This window comes from Pseudozyma flocculosa, assembly GCF_000417875.1.
Source record: "Pseudozyma flocculosa PF-1 unplaced genomic scaffold scaffold00017, whole genome shotgun sequence".
NCBI classification, from domain to species: domain Eukaryota; kingdom Fungi; phylum Basidiomycota; class Ustilaginomycetes; order Ustilaginales; family Ustilaginaceae; genus Pseudozyma; species Pseudozyma flocculosa.
In genome coordinates this window covers 356,991-372,299 of record NW_006920885.1, presented here as the reverse complement: position 1 = coordinate 372,299, position 15,309 = coordinate 356,991, and the positions used below count along the sequence as shown (strand labels likewise).

The window sequence follows — 15,309 nt, the reverse complement described above, 5'->3', positions numbered from 1 at the left end:
CCTCTTGTCTGTCTCTTGCTTGCCTGCTTGCTCGCTCGCCACCCCTGCTTGGCTCGTCGCCGGCGTCGTAGCCGGAGCGTCAGGTTTGGTGGCGCCGCGCCTCGGCGACCGAGGCAGGGACCGATACGATGCGCGTGGGGCTTGGCTGCTGGTTGCTGCTGGCGAGCGGACCGAGCGCACCAGGGCGAAATCGACAAGCAGCCCGCCAGCGAGCCAGCGAGCAGCCTGCCTGCCTTCTGCTGCCGCCTGCGCGCGTGCTCGCGGCTCTGAAATTTTCTTCTTCCCGGTCGCCCCGGGCTTGGCTGCCTTGCGTTGCCCGTTGCTTGGCTGCCTGCCCCCGGCCGTTTTCTTCGCTCGCTCGCCCGCCCGTCCGCCCGTCCGTCCGCCCGACCGCCTGGCCTGGCCTGGCTGTGGCCGTGGCCGGGTGCGCCAGCTGGATCGAACCGGCGCCAAATCTCCGCTGCCGTCCGCCTGCCCGCGCCCTGTCTCCCCTTCGCCAGCCAAAGCCTGCCCGCTGGCCCTGGCCCTGGCCTGCCTGCCTGCCTGCCTGCCCGCCGTTGGTCGTCGATCGACGGGGAGGAAGCCAGGCCCCACAAGAGGGGCGGCGGTTTCCTTCAAAATCGCCCGTCCCGCGCGCTTCCTTCTTCTCAACCTTCACCTAACCACCACTCCTCCCCCTCCTCCCCATCATCACTACATCCGGTGAGTTTCTCGACGACCTCTCTCTCGCGCTCGATCTGCCAGTCATCGACCGTCTTCGCCGCTGCTGCATCTTGCTCGCAACGTCGTTGCCATCGGTGTCGGTTGTCGTCGACGGTCTCGGCGTCGTCGTCTGCTGTCTTTGTCGGGGCATCGAGCATCGGCGCTTTAGACCGCTCTCGTCGTGCCCTGACTGTGACGTTCAGGGACATGCTCGCAAGGGCGCCTGCTCTGCAGGGACCGTCGGAGCTGCCGATGCTCTCGCGCCCACCAGCTATGGAAGGGATCAGCCGTGTGTTGCGCCCTAACTTGGCGGGGGCTCTCGCAGCGCAGGTGGCCGCAAGCTGTCGAGCGTCGAACAGCCACCCTTGACCGTTCTCAGCACATGCTGACCCTCGACGCCCCGCCCACTGCCTCCCTTCCCCGCCCCTCTCCCCAGTCAAAATGGGTACCGTCGCCGACCCCGCTAAGACTCAGAAGACCCTCAGCGGCTTCGCCGCCGACTTCCTCATGGGAGGTGTCTCGGCCGCCGTCTCCAAGACCGCCGCTGCCCCCATTGAGCGCATCAAGCTCCTGATCCAGAACCAGGATGAGATGATCAAGCAGGGCCGCCTCGCCACCCCCTACAAGGGCATCGGCGACTGCTTTGTCCGCACCTACCAGCAGGAGGGCATGGTCTCGCTGTGGCGCGGCAACACTGCCAACGTCATCCGCTACTTCCCCACCCAGGCCCTCAACTTCGCCTTCAAGGACTTCTTCAAGTCGCTCTTCAAGGTCCCCAAGTCGGCCCCCTACTGGAAGTCGCTCTCGGCCAACCTTGCCTCGGGTGGTGCCGCCGGTGCCTCGTCGCTCCTCTTCGTCTACTCGCTCGACTACGCCCGTACCCGTCTCGCCAACGACGCCAAGTCGGCCGGCAAGGGTGGCGAGCGCCAGTTCAACGGCCTCGTCGACGTCTACAGGAAGACCATCGCCTCTGACGGTATCGCCGGTCTCTACCGTGGCTTCGTCCCCTCGGTCGTCGGCATCGTCGTCTACCGCGGTCTCTACTTCGGCATGTACGACTCGCTCAAGCCCGTCCTCCTCACCGGCAACCTCGCCGACAACTTCCTCGCCTCGTTCCTCCTCGGCTGGGGTGTCACCACCGGTGCCGGTATCGCTTCGTACCCGCTCGACACCATCCGTCGCCGCATGATGATGACCTCGGGTGGCAAGGTCCACTACAAGAACATGTTCGACGCCGGCCGCTCGATCGTCGCCGCCGAGGGTGTCAAGTCGCTCTTCAAGGGTGCCGGCGCCAACATTCTCCGTGGTATCGCCGGTGCCGGTGTCCTGTCCGGATACGACAAGCTCCAGGCCATCATGTTCGGCAAGGTCTACAAGTAAACCCCTCGTGGTCTCGCTTGGACGACGTTGCAGTCGTAGCCCACCGGGCTCGATGATGCCGGGAGCCGAGGCCCCGTCGACGGCGGCGGCGTCGCTGCCGGTGGCGGAAGGCGATCGTCAGCATCCTCGCTTGCGATTCGCTTGCGATGGCGCTCACCTCGGCGATCTCGGTGACGGACGGACGCGCGCTCGAGGAGCTCCTCGAGGACACCCACGGAGCAAGGTGCTACCCCCTCTCTGTTCCCCTCCAACCTAGAAAGCACCTGCGCCCCGCGCGGTTTCTCTTTGGGCTCCTGTGTTGTTCTCCCCGTCTACCCGTTGTCGTCGTCGTTGTCCCTTCTCCTGTCTAAGGTTCACGATGTACCTCTACTACACGCGCACGCTACCCCCGCCCGTCCTCTTCCCCCTTTTGCTTCTCGCATCACAGCCCATCGTGCGCCCCCTCCATGGAGGGACGGGGCCGCACTGTCTATAAACCAAAATCAGAACCGCCCTTCCACCGACTGGCTGGCTGTTGCTTCTCCCGCTCTCCCGGATTTGGTCCCGCATCCTCGCGTGCCGATGGCCTCGTGTCTCGTGTGTTGGTCTGTACGCTTGGTCGTTTAACGTGTCGCGGGCTGCCCGGCAGAGGCGCCAGGCGAAGTCGAAGGAAGGAAGGATCGCAGGGCGGAGGGACGCCATGGAAGATGTGGTCGGGTGTGGAGCAGAGGTCGCGCGCGTGTCTTGTAGTCTGCGAAGGAGCTGCGGACGACCTGCGTGCGGGCCGTCCCCTGCCTTCTTCTCGTGAGCACCTTTATCCACCTCGCTCTTCTTCCACCGCCTTCAGCCCCCGCCTCGCCCTCGCACGGCCGCCACCGTCTTTCCATACACTCCGGACAGATTGCACTTTCCTTCGATCCGAAGACGATGGCCGAGAAGTTCTCCCGCTTCAGGGACGCCGGTACGGGCATTCAGGTGAGGCAGGCATGGCTGGACCGTCCACTCGCCTGACCAAGACAAGACGCCCCGCTGACCTGCCAGTGCGACCGACCATCACCCCAACCTTCTCCTACGCTGCTTGGACTGCGCGGCAGGTCTTCCTCAACCCTGTGCCCGTGAGCATGTCCCCTACCAGGTCTAGCATCGATCTCCGTGGCCGCCGTTGCTGATGCCCGAGGACCCCTCTACCTCGCTGTCCCTGTCTGCACCCGCATCGTAGCCGGCGAGCTCGGCGTCGTCCTTCTCTTACGTCCTCCTCCCATTCAGCCTGGTGTTTGGAGCGCTGCGGTCGCTCCTCATCGCCCTCTTCGCTGGCATATGGGCTCTGGCGAACCTGGGAGCCCCGCTCGGCCGCGGTAACGCCTTTTTCGCGCGGGCCATTCTGGCATTGTTCGGCTTCTACAGCATCAGAGAGGAGAAGATATCTCTACGCAGCCGCGGGTGAGTGCCCTGAACGTGGACGCCGCAGCACCGATCCTGCCGAGCATCCATCTGACCAGACGTCGAAAACGTCTGCTATATGCTGCACCTGCTGCACTGGGTGCGCGCCGCAAACAGGCGAGCCACGTCTGCATCCTCCTCGATCGTCTTCGCACCGGGCAAGGGGGACATCATCGTCGCCAACTCGACGTCTTGGACCGATCTGCTCTACCTCGCAGCCCGCTTCGCGCCCGTCTTCGTGCTGCCCATCGTCTCGGCGTCGAGCCGGCCGCCGAGCGGCGCCAGCTCGTCGGCCACGTCGACGCCTGGCGGTGCGACGACGCCCCGCCGAGGCACGCCCAAGAAGAATGCCATGTCGGCCAATACGCGCATCGAGACGCCCGGCGCCGAGCAGGCCACGACCGAGATCCGCGACGTCAAGGGCTTCCGCAGGGCCGGGCTGTGGGAGATGATCCGCAGGACCGGTTACACCCCGCTCGTTGAGGGGTCAAAGGATGCCGGCACGCCGCTGAGGCTGGACCAAATCGCCGAGAGCGCAGAGGCGCCCGTCGTCGTCTTCCCCGAGGTGCGCATCAAAGGGGGCGCCCGCTGGAGGGGTAGCAAGAAAGGCAGTCGAGTTGTCCCATCGTGCTCACGCATTCCTCTTCTTCTGCCTTCTGTTGCCGACTCGATCCGCAGCTGGTCACGTCCAACAACCGGGGTTTGCTGCGCTTCTCGACGGTGTTCCCCGCGTCCTGGCGGCTCGTCTATCGCCGATCCGGAGCGCTCCAGATCGGCGCGGGCCAGTCGAACCTGTATCTCCTTTCATTCAAGCACGACCCGCCCTCCAACCTGCTCTCAACGACAACCCTCTCGGTGCCCACCCACCTCGGCCCTGCTTCCTCTGGCTCCGCCGACGAGACGGGCTGGAACCCGCTCCGGCACATGTGGTCGCTCGTCTGCACGCTGCCGGTGCCGCGCGCACTGACGGTGCGCCTCCTCGACCCTTCCGAATCGCCCACGGGCCGCCAGTACGTGGCCGATCCGGCCAGCGTCAATGTCGACGTCCTCGATCCGCTCGCGGATGCTTGTGCCGGCCTCGTGGCAAACCTGTGGGTATCGACCGGTGCCATGTGTGGGCCTCCATCGAGCGAGAGCAAACGCTGACTTTCTCGCCTCCTGCTTGTCCCTCCCCTCTTGCTGCTTTGCCAAACCAGATCTCGCCTGAGGAGGACAAACTTGGGCTGGGAAGACAAGGAGGCTTTCCTCGCCCTCATGCGCTCGAGGCGGTGAGAGCATCGCACGGCGACCGGCAACGGCAAGAAGGAACGGCGTAGCGCAAGGTATACGTGCACGAGACGGACGCGGAAGGAGTACAAATACAGCGGACTCCGAGGAGCCAAATCACAAAGCTGTGCAGGGCGGGATTGCAAGGGGCCGGGAGCTGGAGAGAATGCCTGTCGTCAGCGCCGTTGAGCGACGTGGCGGTCGAGCTGCTGCAGGAACGGGTCCTGCTTCTTGCGGGTGTTGGCGATCAGCTGACGGCGGAGCGCCTCGACGGCGGATGCCTTTGCCTTTGCATTAGTTCCCGCCGCCGCGCTAGAGGCCGTCTTGCGTGGCTTTGAAGCGGTGGACGTCTTTCGTGAGGACGAGGACGAGGGGCTGGCCTTGCCGAGGGACGACGTCGATTGCCGCTGCCCGCCGGAGCGAGCGGTCGATGGCGCTGGGCCCTCGAGCGCCTTTGCGCCTCGACCTAGGCGTTCGGCCTGCATGGCCAGCCTCGCGTCTTGCCACTGCGCTCCGGCTTCTAGCCGCCCATTGGCCGGGTCCCTCGGCGTCGTCGAGGATGGCGTGTGATCGTCGGCGAGCACGGCATCCTCCCTCCACCCGATTCGCTCCTTGAGCTCGAGGTCGCGGATGAGCTTGTCGGTCCGGACCCGCTTGTCCTTGCGAAACGAGCTGCGCAGCTTGGCGTTGAGCGTATACGGGTCCGACCACCGGGCCTCGCTGTGCTCCTCGAGCTCCAGCACGCGGTCGGTCAGCCGCAGCGCCTTGTCGCGGTCGCTCTCGCGCTTCTCCAGCTGGCTGAAGGCGTCGAGCGGCTTCGAGGGACCAGCGGCGGCCGATTCGTCTGCAACGAGGGCGAGAGAGGAAGAGTGAAGGGCGTCAGCTGCTGTCGTGGTGGGAGCAGATCGAGGAAGCTGCCGTCGAAGTCTCACCGTAGATTGGGTGACCGCCGTTTTCCTCTGGATCCCACTCCTGGTTCTGCTGCCTCGCACCTTCCTGGACGATGTAGCGTGCGTTCTGTCGGTGCAAAAGGGGTGAAGACCAAAGGGTCAGAAGGCCGTCGCAACGCCAGTGGGCCGTTCCCGATGCGTTCGAGATGAGGCCACGCCACCCACCTTTGGATCGGTGCGGATCTCGAACCACTTTGAGCAGAGGTGGCACTTGCACCGGAACGCCCATATCTTTGTCGAATAGTAGTCGCCGACGTGCCTCTTTTCGGCGTTGTAGCGCACGCCCTGGCCGATGTGGTTGTCGCAGCCGGCGCACCAGATGTTGAAGGGCAGCTCGAAGCGGACGACGAGGATGCCCTGGTCGATTTTGCGCGCGCGCACGCCGAGCGGGTGGCGGCCCTGGTTGAAGGACTGCTTGGTCGGGTCGGCGTCCGGGGGCCGGTAGCGGCCCATGCCAAAGCCCTGCATGATGGGCGACGGCGGCTAGGGGGACGCGAGATGAAGATGGAGAGGGGCTGGGTGGCGGTTGCGGTGGTGGTAGTAGTGGTGGTTGGGAGGAGGAGAAGAGGGCAGAGAGGCAGCTCAGCCTCCACCCGCCTCCTTTGGCGCGCCGTCTTTGCAGACCGCGTGCGGCCGAGTGTTGGTCTGAGGGGGTCCCCACCATAACCTTCATCTTCGACCACCACCTCATCGACCGCCGACTCAACGCAGCCACTCTGCTCCCCGCGACATGCACCTGCTCTGGCGATAGCCGGGAGCGTCCTTCCCCCATGTCGTCGGGGCCGCCTTCGTTCGTCGTCTTCCTGCCGCCGCCCTCGCTCTCCCACTTTGCCACCTCGTCGACATCATGGGCAAGCACCACGACCAGCCTCGCCCAACCCAGGTCGCAAGATCCACCAGTAGACGCTGGGCTGGATCGTAATCATGCCTCGCAGCCGACCGATATCGGCCAGCGAGACGCTCTCAATCAGGCCGGCAGCGACCACGCAAGCCAGCCCGTCCGGAGCACCGTTTCGAAGCGGGTGCGCATCAGACGTTCGCCCGTCCTCGTCATCGAGACACCCGACCGCCCCGCGCCGGCGACCAAGCGCAGCAGGATCGAGGCAGGCTCTTCGATCATCAAGAGGCCAAGTAGACTCTCCGTACGCCAAGATGCCGTGCGCATAGACGGTCAAGATGGGGAGGCAGATGATGCGGCAGATCGCAGCCGCATCGTCTTGATGGCCGAGGCGGACCAAGGAGCGGCTCGAGCAGAGACTCTGCCGAAAACAGGGCCATCTGATGAAAGCATGGTGCGGCAACGAGAGACAGACGCTCATCGACAACACTTGCCGGCGGCGGCAGATACGACGGCGGATTCGGCGGCAGATACGACATCGAGAGGAGGGCAAGGCCATCGGGGCAACGTATCTTCCGTCTGCCGCTTTTCCTTCTTCTCTCGCTCTGCATCTCGATTGCGGCCGCCCCACCGTGCAACGGAATCGCGCTCGGACGGAACCAGACTCCTTGTGAACGCTCCTCGGGAGCAGGCAGCTGCAGACAGCACCGCCGTTGACCCCGATGTTAGCGCAGCGTCGTCCAGCGTGCTGAGGGATGGGTCCAGGCGAATTCCGCGTCGCACTGCCGCACCTCTTGTCCCCAAGGTGCACCCTGCCATCGACCGTCTACGGCGATCGGAACGTCTCTCTCTGCCACAGAGGGACCCGCCCTCGACCACCATCTCGCGAGCGGACAACAAAGAGGACGATGACGCCTCCCTATTGCTCGAGGACAGTGAGAGCCAGGTGCTCGACCTGGGCCAAGGAGGATCCGAATGTTCCGAGGGCACCACCGAATCGCTCGGCCTGGACTCGATCCCACCGCCGCCGACACTGCACTTTGCGCTCGCCTCGATCACGCCCCTCTCGCGCATCCTGGCGCAGCCGCAAGCCTACCTTCAGGGCCACCATGCTCCGCTGGGCTATGGCGCCCGCACCGCTGCAGCTGCCGGCCTCACTGGCGGCAAGGTCAACCTGCTGGTCGTCATCAAGGAGGTGGGAGAGGTCAGCTACGTCAATGCCAAGTACCCGACGGATAGCGTCGCCAATGCCGCCAAGCGGGCGAGGACGGATGGCGCGGCTGGCGTCGGCTTTGATCTGCACTCTGGCAAGACCGAACGGGTGGAGCTCGTCGTCATGGACGGAAGGCCGGATGGTGGGCAGGGCGGTCGAGGCGAGAAGTACTTCTTCAAAGTGATTCTTTGGGGAAGCCTGGCAAGGGGCTGGGTGGTGGGAGGCGATGACGATTCCGCCTCTATTGGCTACGCAGACGTCTCCAAACCACGCGGCCGGCGCTGGAACGGCGATGCGGACGGCGACGAGGATGATAGTCGCAGACGTTGGCAGAGGCGCAGGGATGCCTCTGGTCGCAGCGCTCTCGACGACACGACCAACGCGCCGCAGTCGTACGGAAGCAGCCTGGGCACCGATGCCGACAGCAACTGGAGCGATCGATCGCTGGACAGTCTTGTAGGGATGCTGCGCTCGACGGATCCCCGACCGCTGCGGGCGGGCGACGTGATCGCGCTGCAGCGGGTCAGCATCGTCAACAGCCCTGCTTCCGCAAGCGGTGCTGCGACTGGCATCGGGGCTGCTGCGTTGACAAGCCGACGCAACCGATTGGGCTCTGGCTTCCCTCGTCGGGCTTCACCGGCAGGGGCGGCGGCAGCAGCAGCAGCAGCAGCAGCAACGACGGCACCGCTCAGCCTGGTGGCGCACGGGTCGGAGCGGAACTCGACGTCGATCGAGCTATGCTACCGCTCCGTCGTCGCGGATCCGCGCCGGGATGGCAGGGCCAACTTTGACCCAGATGTGGCGAGGTTCGACAACAAGAGCCGGCGCGTCTACGAGCTCCACGTCCTCTGGCGGCAGGGCGAGGGGGTCGAGCGCGACGACTGAGCGGTGCGGCTCAAGGTGTGGCGAGAAGGAGGGAGCGACGAACGTCGGCTGTATTTGTACACTACGCTGCGCTGCGAACCGGTTTCAGCAACACGAAGGTCGCCTTGCCGTGATCACGTCGAAGATGGCCTGGAGGGGAGTGCAGGGGAGAGCCCAAGGTCGTGTTGAGCTTGGAGGATGGGCTGCGCCGAATGCGCTGCACGTCCCCGCCGCCCGTCTGCGCCACGTGGGTGGCCCGTCTCCGGACAAGCAAGCAAGCAGGGTCCAAGACCGCCCTGGGTACTGGGCGCTGCCTTGCTTTTGCTTTCCACCATCACTTGGCATTCCCCGTCCTCGCTCGGGCTCGTCCGGAAGGGGTCCCTCACCTATGGAGCCTGCACTCCTCCCGTCTTCGTGCATGGAGCACCCGGTCACTGCAACGAAAGGGGAACGAGGCGCAAGAGCCAGTCTTCCGGAGCTCAAGCGCCCTGTGACCAAGCCAGAGGCAGGCGACACGCGCCTACTCACCTGGCAACGACGGCGGCTGCAGCCAGGCCTTAATGGCAGCGTATGGACACAGCCAGCTGGCGCCGCGGTACAGAGCTCAAGCCTCCCTCCTGGCTTCAGCGTCGGACGCTCTGAGCGAGACCTCAAGGCCGAACGGGCAACTGGACAAGGGCCGCTGGCAAATCTGGCAGGCCCACGCACGGAGAATCAGCAAGCCGTCGTCGTCGCCGGCATCCGAGGCGTGAACGCGGCCTCCTCATTCTGTCACTCACCGTGCGTTCAGCTGCGAAGCACCAAGGCGTTGAGGTCGAGAGGGCGAAGGCTGCCGAGATGGTCGTTGTCGGACAGACAGGCTCGGGGGAAAGCCATCGCGCCGGTTCCGGAGGTCGCCCCACGCGCACGGCCGGGTGCAGGCTGGGCGGTCGAGCAGCCAGCTCGGCGGCGTCTAAGCACGGCAGCCATCGCTTCCATCGGGCTCGCGAAGGAGCCCCGCCTGCCTCTGCTGCACACGCGCACGCGCCAGGAGGCTGGCGAATTTGAGAGCGCCTTGCCCGACGCAAGCCGCCAGAGTGTGGGGCTGGCCAGGCCAAGCAAGCAAGGCTGGGGAGGGCCAGACGTCGGTTCGGCCCGGTCCAGCCAGGCTCTCGCTAGAAAAGAAAAGGCTGACGCGGCAAGCTGGCCTGGCTAGACTAGCTGGCCGGCTGGCACCGAGCTCGACGAGCAGCCAGCTGATCTGCGCCTGGCTTTCACGCATAGACAGCTGTGCTCGGGTCCCGAGAGGCGGCCGGCAGATCAGACTGCGTCCGACAGAGATAGAGCCAGAGCGGCCGATCCAGACCGCTGCTCCAGTCCGCTGCTGCCCGCGAACAGGCAGAACGCACGCTCGAGGCCGGAGTCAGCTCGTTGAGCTCGTGCCTTGCTTGAGCTCTGGCGCCCCGGGAGAGACTCTACTCTGCCCGTGATCAATACGAATGGGCGACGTCGGGGCTGCCGTTCGTCCCAGGCCGCTCTCCTGCAAGGGGAGACAGGGCGGACCCTAAGCTTGCCCGTCAGCTAGCTAGGCCCCTTCAGCTGCTGTCGGAGGGGAACCAAGCAAGCAGCGGCTTGACATCTGCATCGACGCAGAGGCAACGCAGCGGGCAACCCGACAAGCTAGGCTGGGAGGAGCGTCGGACGTCAAGGTAGGCAGGGCGGCAGGCAAGCAGCAAGGGCATGGGCAGGCGCGCGCAAAGCAAAGCCACGTACGGGACAAGCCGACGCCGAAACGAAGCGGGCCAGAAAAGCTGCTGGGCGTGCATGGATTCGACGCGGTGCGGTGCGGTGTCAGATGGCGGGCTGCTTGCCTGCCTGCCTGCCTGCTTGGCGGCCAAACTGGCCTGCCAGCAGCTTGCCCTGCCTGCTGCCCGTCACGCTGCGCACTCGGCCTGGCCTGGCCTGGCCTAGCCTGGGTTTTCGGGCTGGCTGAATGCGCGTCAGGCAAGGCAAGGCTACTCCACGTCCTGCCTGTCGCCACAAAATGACGCCAGCCAAGAGAAGCGACTCTGACTCCACGTACGCCCGCCATGGTGGGCCCACTGCCTTCCAACGACGACGACGACGACGGCAACGACGATGGCCACGACCGACTCAGCTGCACATCCGCCTCGCTGGCGCGTACGTGCGACGAAGCGTGGCCTCGCCGACGTCATCGAACCTCGCAGAAACCAAGCGCCACGACGACGATGCTAGCCTCGAGGCGAAAGGGCAAGCAGGCGTGAAGGCGAGCAGAACGCCTGCGACGCTGTCGAGCTGACCTGCTTGCCCGCCAGACGGTTGGGCATGGCGGGCAGGGAGAGCGAGGCACAGACCGGGACAGTCAAGAACGGGAGAGAGCGAAGACCGGCAGCGTGGAGACAGAGGAGGAAGAGGTGTCGAGGCTGGAGCATCGACGACGCCGCCGCTCTCGAGCAGCACGCACGCTGGAAGGCTTCCTGCACGACATCGACTCGACTCTGTCGGCGTTGAGCCGTACGTCCCGCCTGCTGGACGTCGTCGCTGCTGCCGTCGTCGTCGCTTCCACGGCGGCCAGGAGTTTCTGGTACGCCCCTTTGCGCCACGAGGCTGCGGGGAGGCGAAACTTTGGCCAGATGCCCTCGCCGCATCTCGTTGCTGTCCGACCACGCGCAGCGTCGCAGTCGAGCCACGCTAGAGTGAATCTGGCCTCTCTCCCAGCTTCTGTCGTCGATCTGACGTGAGGAGGAACGCACAAGAGGTCGATCAGACCGCAGAGGTCCAAGGGCGCTCTCTGTCTGCTGCTGCGTTCAGGAGCAGGCAGACTGGCTATAAGAACCAGGACCGAAGGCTCGCCCCGTCCCCTTCCCTCCTTTCTCCCTCCATCCCCAACTCAAAACCCCCGCGCCGTCCTTTCCCAGTCTCTCTCTCCCCTCGTCCTGAGCCTCAAGCATCCAGCCACCAATCCGCCACGCTACCTCCAGCGACCTTTCTCAACGCATCTCGTGTTCTAGACAGCGACCAGCTCCAGCAGCTAGCATAGCGTACCTCTCAGCCCCGTCGACACCAGCATCCTCGAGGCGGGTCGCCAGGCACTCCAAGTCCTTGCGCGCTTCCCTTCGTACCTTCCCCAGCATAGTCCCCTCATTATCCTCGGTCCACCCCAGCAAGAGTCTCGATAGACGACAACCGCTCCCCTCCCCTCGATACAATCCAGCTCACCCACCGGCCGCAGCATTCAATTCGTCCACGGCTTCGGATCCTGAACCTCATCGGCTCCTCCAGACCTCCCCCGGACGACGACAGACCAACGTCCCTCTCTCAGTCAGTCAAGGCTCGCTCGCCATGTCGTCGCAGTCGATCAAGGATCAGCCGGTCGCCACGCAGGCTCCGACCCGCGAGCCGCTCGCCGACATCACGCAGTCTCGCAAGACCAACGGAGGCCAGGGCAAGTCGGACCCCGACAACGCCACCTCGACAGCCGTCCGGGACGCCGCAATCCCCGCCGAAGCTCCCGAGATGCCGTCGCGCGAACCTGAGAGTCACGTCGCCACCCGCAACGTCGCCCAGGCGACCAGGCCACTCATGCCGCAGTTCGAACCTCCCTCCTCGGCGCCTTCCGCTGGAACGCTCCGTGACGCCTTCGCGGAGCCGCCGATGCTCTTCGTCGAGCCAGCCTCCGATACCGGCTTCGAGCCCGACTCCTTCCCTACGACGACCTACCCAGGCAACAGCTCTCGCGTCAGCTCGTTCCCAGGAGATATGCTCGGAGGTCCGCTCGACAGCACCGTTGGCGTCTTTCCCCCGCCGGGCCTCACCGTGCCCGATCTCCACACGCCCTCGGACGCCAAGATCAGGGCGCTGCAGCTGGAGATGCATCTCAGCGAGCTCGCCGCTCGCCAGGCTTCGGCCATGGTCGAGGCCGAGCGAGCCTCAGTGATGCAGCGTCAGCGCGATGCGTTGCTGTCCATGCCTGGTGAGTCGCTGCGTCGCGGCCTCGACTGCCACGCTTCGGGTTCGACAGCTGACATCGTCCCTGTTCGCTGCATGCGCTCCGCGTCACCATTCAGCATCTGCACCGCCGACGCTTCTCGACGCCAGCAGTCTGCGAGCCATGACTAACATCTACGTCAACAACCTGCCCGAATCGTGAGAAGCGGTGGCCAGCCCGGCGCCCCGACTCCAGGAGCGGCACACAAGCTGACACTACTGCTGCCCACGCATACCACACCGCAGGACGACCGACGACGTCCTGTACCGCCTCGGATCCATGTGCGGCACCGTCGTCAGCCACAAGGCCATGCTCGATCTGGACACCGGCCGTTGCAAAGGGTGAGCACGGCCAGATTCTCTTGCCAACCATCAGGCGCCTCGGCGCCACGTTCAGGAAAAGCTGACGACGTCTGTCGACTGCACGCGCGTCGAACGCGGACCACAGGTACGGCTTCGTGATGTACGCGACTCCCGAAGAGGCCCAGAGAGCCATCATCTTCTTCACCAGCAACGGCCTTCAGAGCTCGTACGCCAAGGTGGGTGGTCCGGGGATTCTCTGATGCTTTTCGATCCACGGACGCGGTCGTCAATGTGCACCTCAATCTGACGCTTCGGTCTCTGGCCCGCCTCCTGAACTGCGAGCAGGAATCGTTCAGCGCCAAGCTGAGGCGAATGGCGGACAAGTCTTCGACCAACGTCTACCTGAGCAAGTGAGTAGGGCACATCGCGATCAGTAACAACCCCCCCTCCCCCCCTCCGCTGCAGTGGCGCAGCGAGTGAGGCTGACCGTTTGATTCGCTCTCGCCGGCGTTTGGACCCGTCTGCACTCACCAGCCTTCCGGTCAAGCTGAACGCTCAGGTGAGTCTACCAGTCAACTTCGCGAGACGTCGGGCGGTGGTGATCGAGATCGTCTGTCCTACGTGCGAGCCTGCTGGCTGACTTCGCCTGTCATGGCGGCCGCCCTCGCCCTTCGTGCCCTCGTCTTCTTACAGCAACTCGAGCAGCTCTTCTCCCCGCACCCGGTCGTCAGTCTCCGCATCCTCACGGACGCCAATGGCGAGAGTCGCGGCGTCGGCTTTGTGAGGCTGAGGGATCGCGAGGTGGCGCAGGAGTGCATCGAACGACTCCACGGCAGGGTGAGTGCACGGAGCGCCGGTCGTATCCCGAGCCTTGTCCTGCTCGATCAAGATATTCCGCTGACCCTCGAGCCTCTACTCGCCCGTCTGGCTCTCCGCACCGCCACAGATCCTGCCCGGCACGACACAGCCCCTGCAGGTCAGGTTCGCCGACAGCGAGGCGCAGAAGCAGCTCAAGCAGAGCGTCTCGCCGAAGCGTACAATCGAGTCCCTCTTCAAGGAACTCAACATGCACGGCATGACGCACCCGCCGCTCTCTGGCCCGACGTTCACTGCCCCGACGTTCACTGCCCCGCTTCCCGCTCCGCAGTGCGGCGGAGGTAGCATCGGCGGCATCGGCGCGCGCCAGCGTCTGTCGCTCTCGCCCCAGCTCATGCCGACCAGTCCATCGCAGCTGACGGCATCTCCGGATCTGAGCACCTCGAGCTCGTTCGGAAGCCTCCTGTCGACGCCCAGCACTGGCAGCCTGTCGTCCGGCGCCTTCACCCCGTTCTCTGGCAGCCCCACTATCGGCTCGGGCCCCATGGACTGCTTTGGCGCCTCGCACCACCTCGGCGGCCTTCAGCAGATGCCGGCCTCTCCGATGAAGCCGCAGGCTTCGCCCGACCTCGGCTGCTTCTCGCCGAGCGCTATGATCAGCCAGCCTGCCACCCCCATGGTGAGCTACGGCGCCGTCAACGGAGCCGGCTTGGGCTTCTACGACCCGACAACGCCCCTCACCAGCAGCTTCCGTGGATACGGCGAAGGCGTCACGGGCCACGGCTTTGGCAAGGACACGAGCCTTACCGGCTCGATGGTGCGAGAGCTGGATGCGGCGCAGCGCGGCATGGCCGGCTGGGGAGTCGGTGCCCTTCCCCCGCCCAGCCAGCCGCTCTCCGCCAGCGGCATGCAGTACGGCGGCCAGCAGAGCACGACCGCCCCTGCACCATCGAGGTCCAGCGCCATCCCTATCCGTCGACCTGATGACGGAGGCCCCGACCAGGTAGCTCTTTCCCCCACCGCGAGCAGCAACGCAGCTCCCTCCGCCAGCCAGGCCAATGCCGCCGATTCGCGTAAATCGCGCTCTGGCGTCAAGGTAGCGCTTCCTCCGACGTCTTCCGACTCTGCCATCAAGGAAGGCAAGATCAAGCGCACAAGCGTCGGCACCGTCGAGACGGAAGCGAAGCGCCGCGGTCGCAGGAGCGCGCCCAGCGTCGCTTGAGCTGTCACTGCCGGCGCCAGCGTCCCAGCACGGCCTCACAAACTTCCCACCGAGCCTCGGCTCACGCAGGTCGACGCCCCGGCCAGGCCTCCATCGTGCAAGGAGCCTCGAGATCACTGGAGACATCTCCTCGACAATCTATCGTAAAGACCGACCAGCCGGCCTCGTCCATCTATCGACGGAAACCTCTCGGATACGACGTCTACAGCCCCATCGGATACACCACCACCTCCTTCCCCGCGCTCTCGGATCGGCGCCGCCTCGTGCACATCGCAAGATTGCCGGAGCGAGCTGACGTCGGCCCTCCACGCCGTTCTCGTACACGTCTCGTCTTCCTCCCCTTTGACTT

At 65.2% G+C, this 15,309-nt stretch overlaps 5 protein-coding genes across 5 annotated transcripts; 4 read left to right on the top strand and 1 right to left on the bottom strand.

The window, feature by feature from the left end:
• Positions 1-1,143: 1,143 nt before the first annotated feature.
• PFL1_05006 (uncharacterized protein) lies at positions 1,144-2,082 on the top strand (the record flags this gene model as incomplete). Its single annotated transcript, XM_007882535.1, has 1 exon — positions 1,144-2,082. The coding sequence occupies one exon, from the start codon at positions 1,144-1,146 to the stop codon at positions 2,080-2,082; it is 939 nt and encodes a 312-aa protein (XP_007880726.1).
• Positions 2,083-2,988: 906 nt separating this feature from the next.
• Positions 2,989-4,773, top strand: PFL1_05005 (uncharacterized protein; the record flags this gene model as incomplete). Its single annotated transcript, XM_007882534.1, has 6 exons — positions 2,989-3,036; positions 3,156-3,176; positions 3,281-3,501; positions 3,619-4,066; positions 4,180-4,592; positions 4,698-4,773. The coding sequence occupies 6 exons, from the start codon at positions 2,989-2,991 to the stop codon at positions 4,771-4,773; spliced, it is 1,227 nt and encodes a 408-aa protein (XP_007880725.1).
• A 170-nt stretch (positions 4,774-4,943) lies between these two features.
• Positions 4,944-6,185, bottom strand: PFL1_05004 (uncharacterized protein; the record flags this gene model as incomplete). The annotated part of the gene is made up of 3 exons (XM_007882533.1): positions 4,944-5,611; positions 5,700-5,784; positions 5,883-6,185. 3 exons carry the CDS (start codon positions 6,183-6,185, stop codon positions 4,944-4,946), a joined length of 1,056 nt encoding a protein of 351 aa, XP_007880724.1.
• Positions 6,186-7,310: 1,125 nt separating this feature from the next.
• PFL1_05003 (uncharacterized protein) lies at positions 7,311-8,653 on the top strand (the record flags this gene model as incomplete). Its single annotated transcript, XM_007882532.1, has 2 exons — positions 7,311-7,360; positions 7,492-8,653. 2 exons carry the CDS (start codon positions 7,311-7,313, stop codon positions 8,651-8,653), a joined length of 1,212 nt encoding a protein of 403 aa, XP_007880723.1.
• Positions 8,654-11,974: 3,321 nt separating this feature from the next.
• On the top strand, positions 11,975-14,960 carry PFL1_05002 (uncharacterized protein; the record flags this gene model as incomplete). Its single annotated transcript, XM_007882531.1, has 8 exons — positions 11,975-12,605; positions 12,700-12,778; positions 12,866-12,961; positions 13,068-13,158; positions 13,268-13,332; positions 13,457-13,481; positions 13,616-13,759; positions 13,869-14,960. The coding sequence occupies 8 exons, from the start codon at positions 11,975-11,977 to the stop codon at positions 14,958-14,960; spliced, it is 2,223 nt and encodes a 740-aa protein (XP_007880722.1).
• Positions 14,961-15,309: the final 349 nt, after the last annotated feature.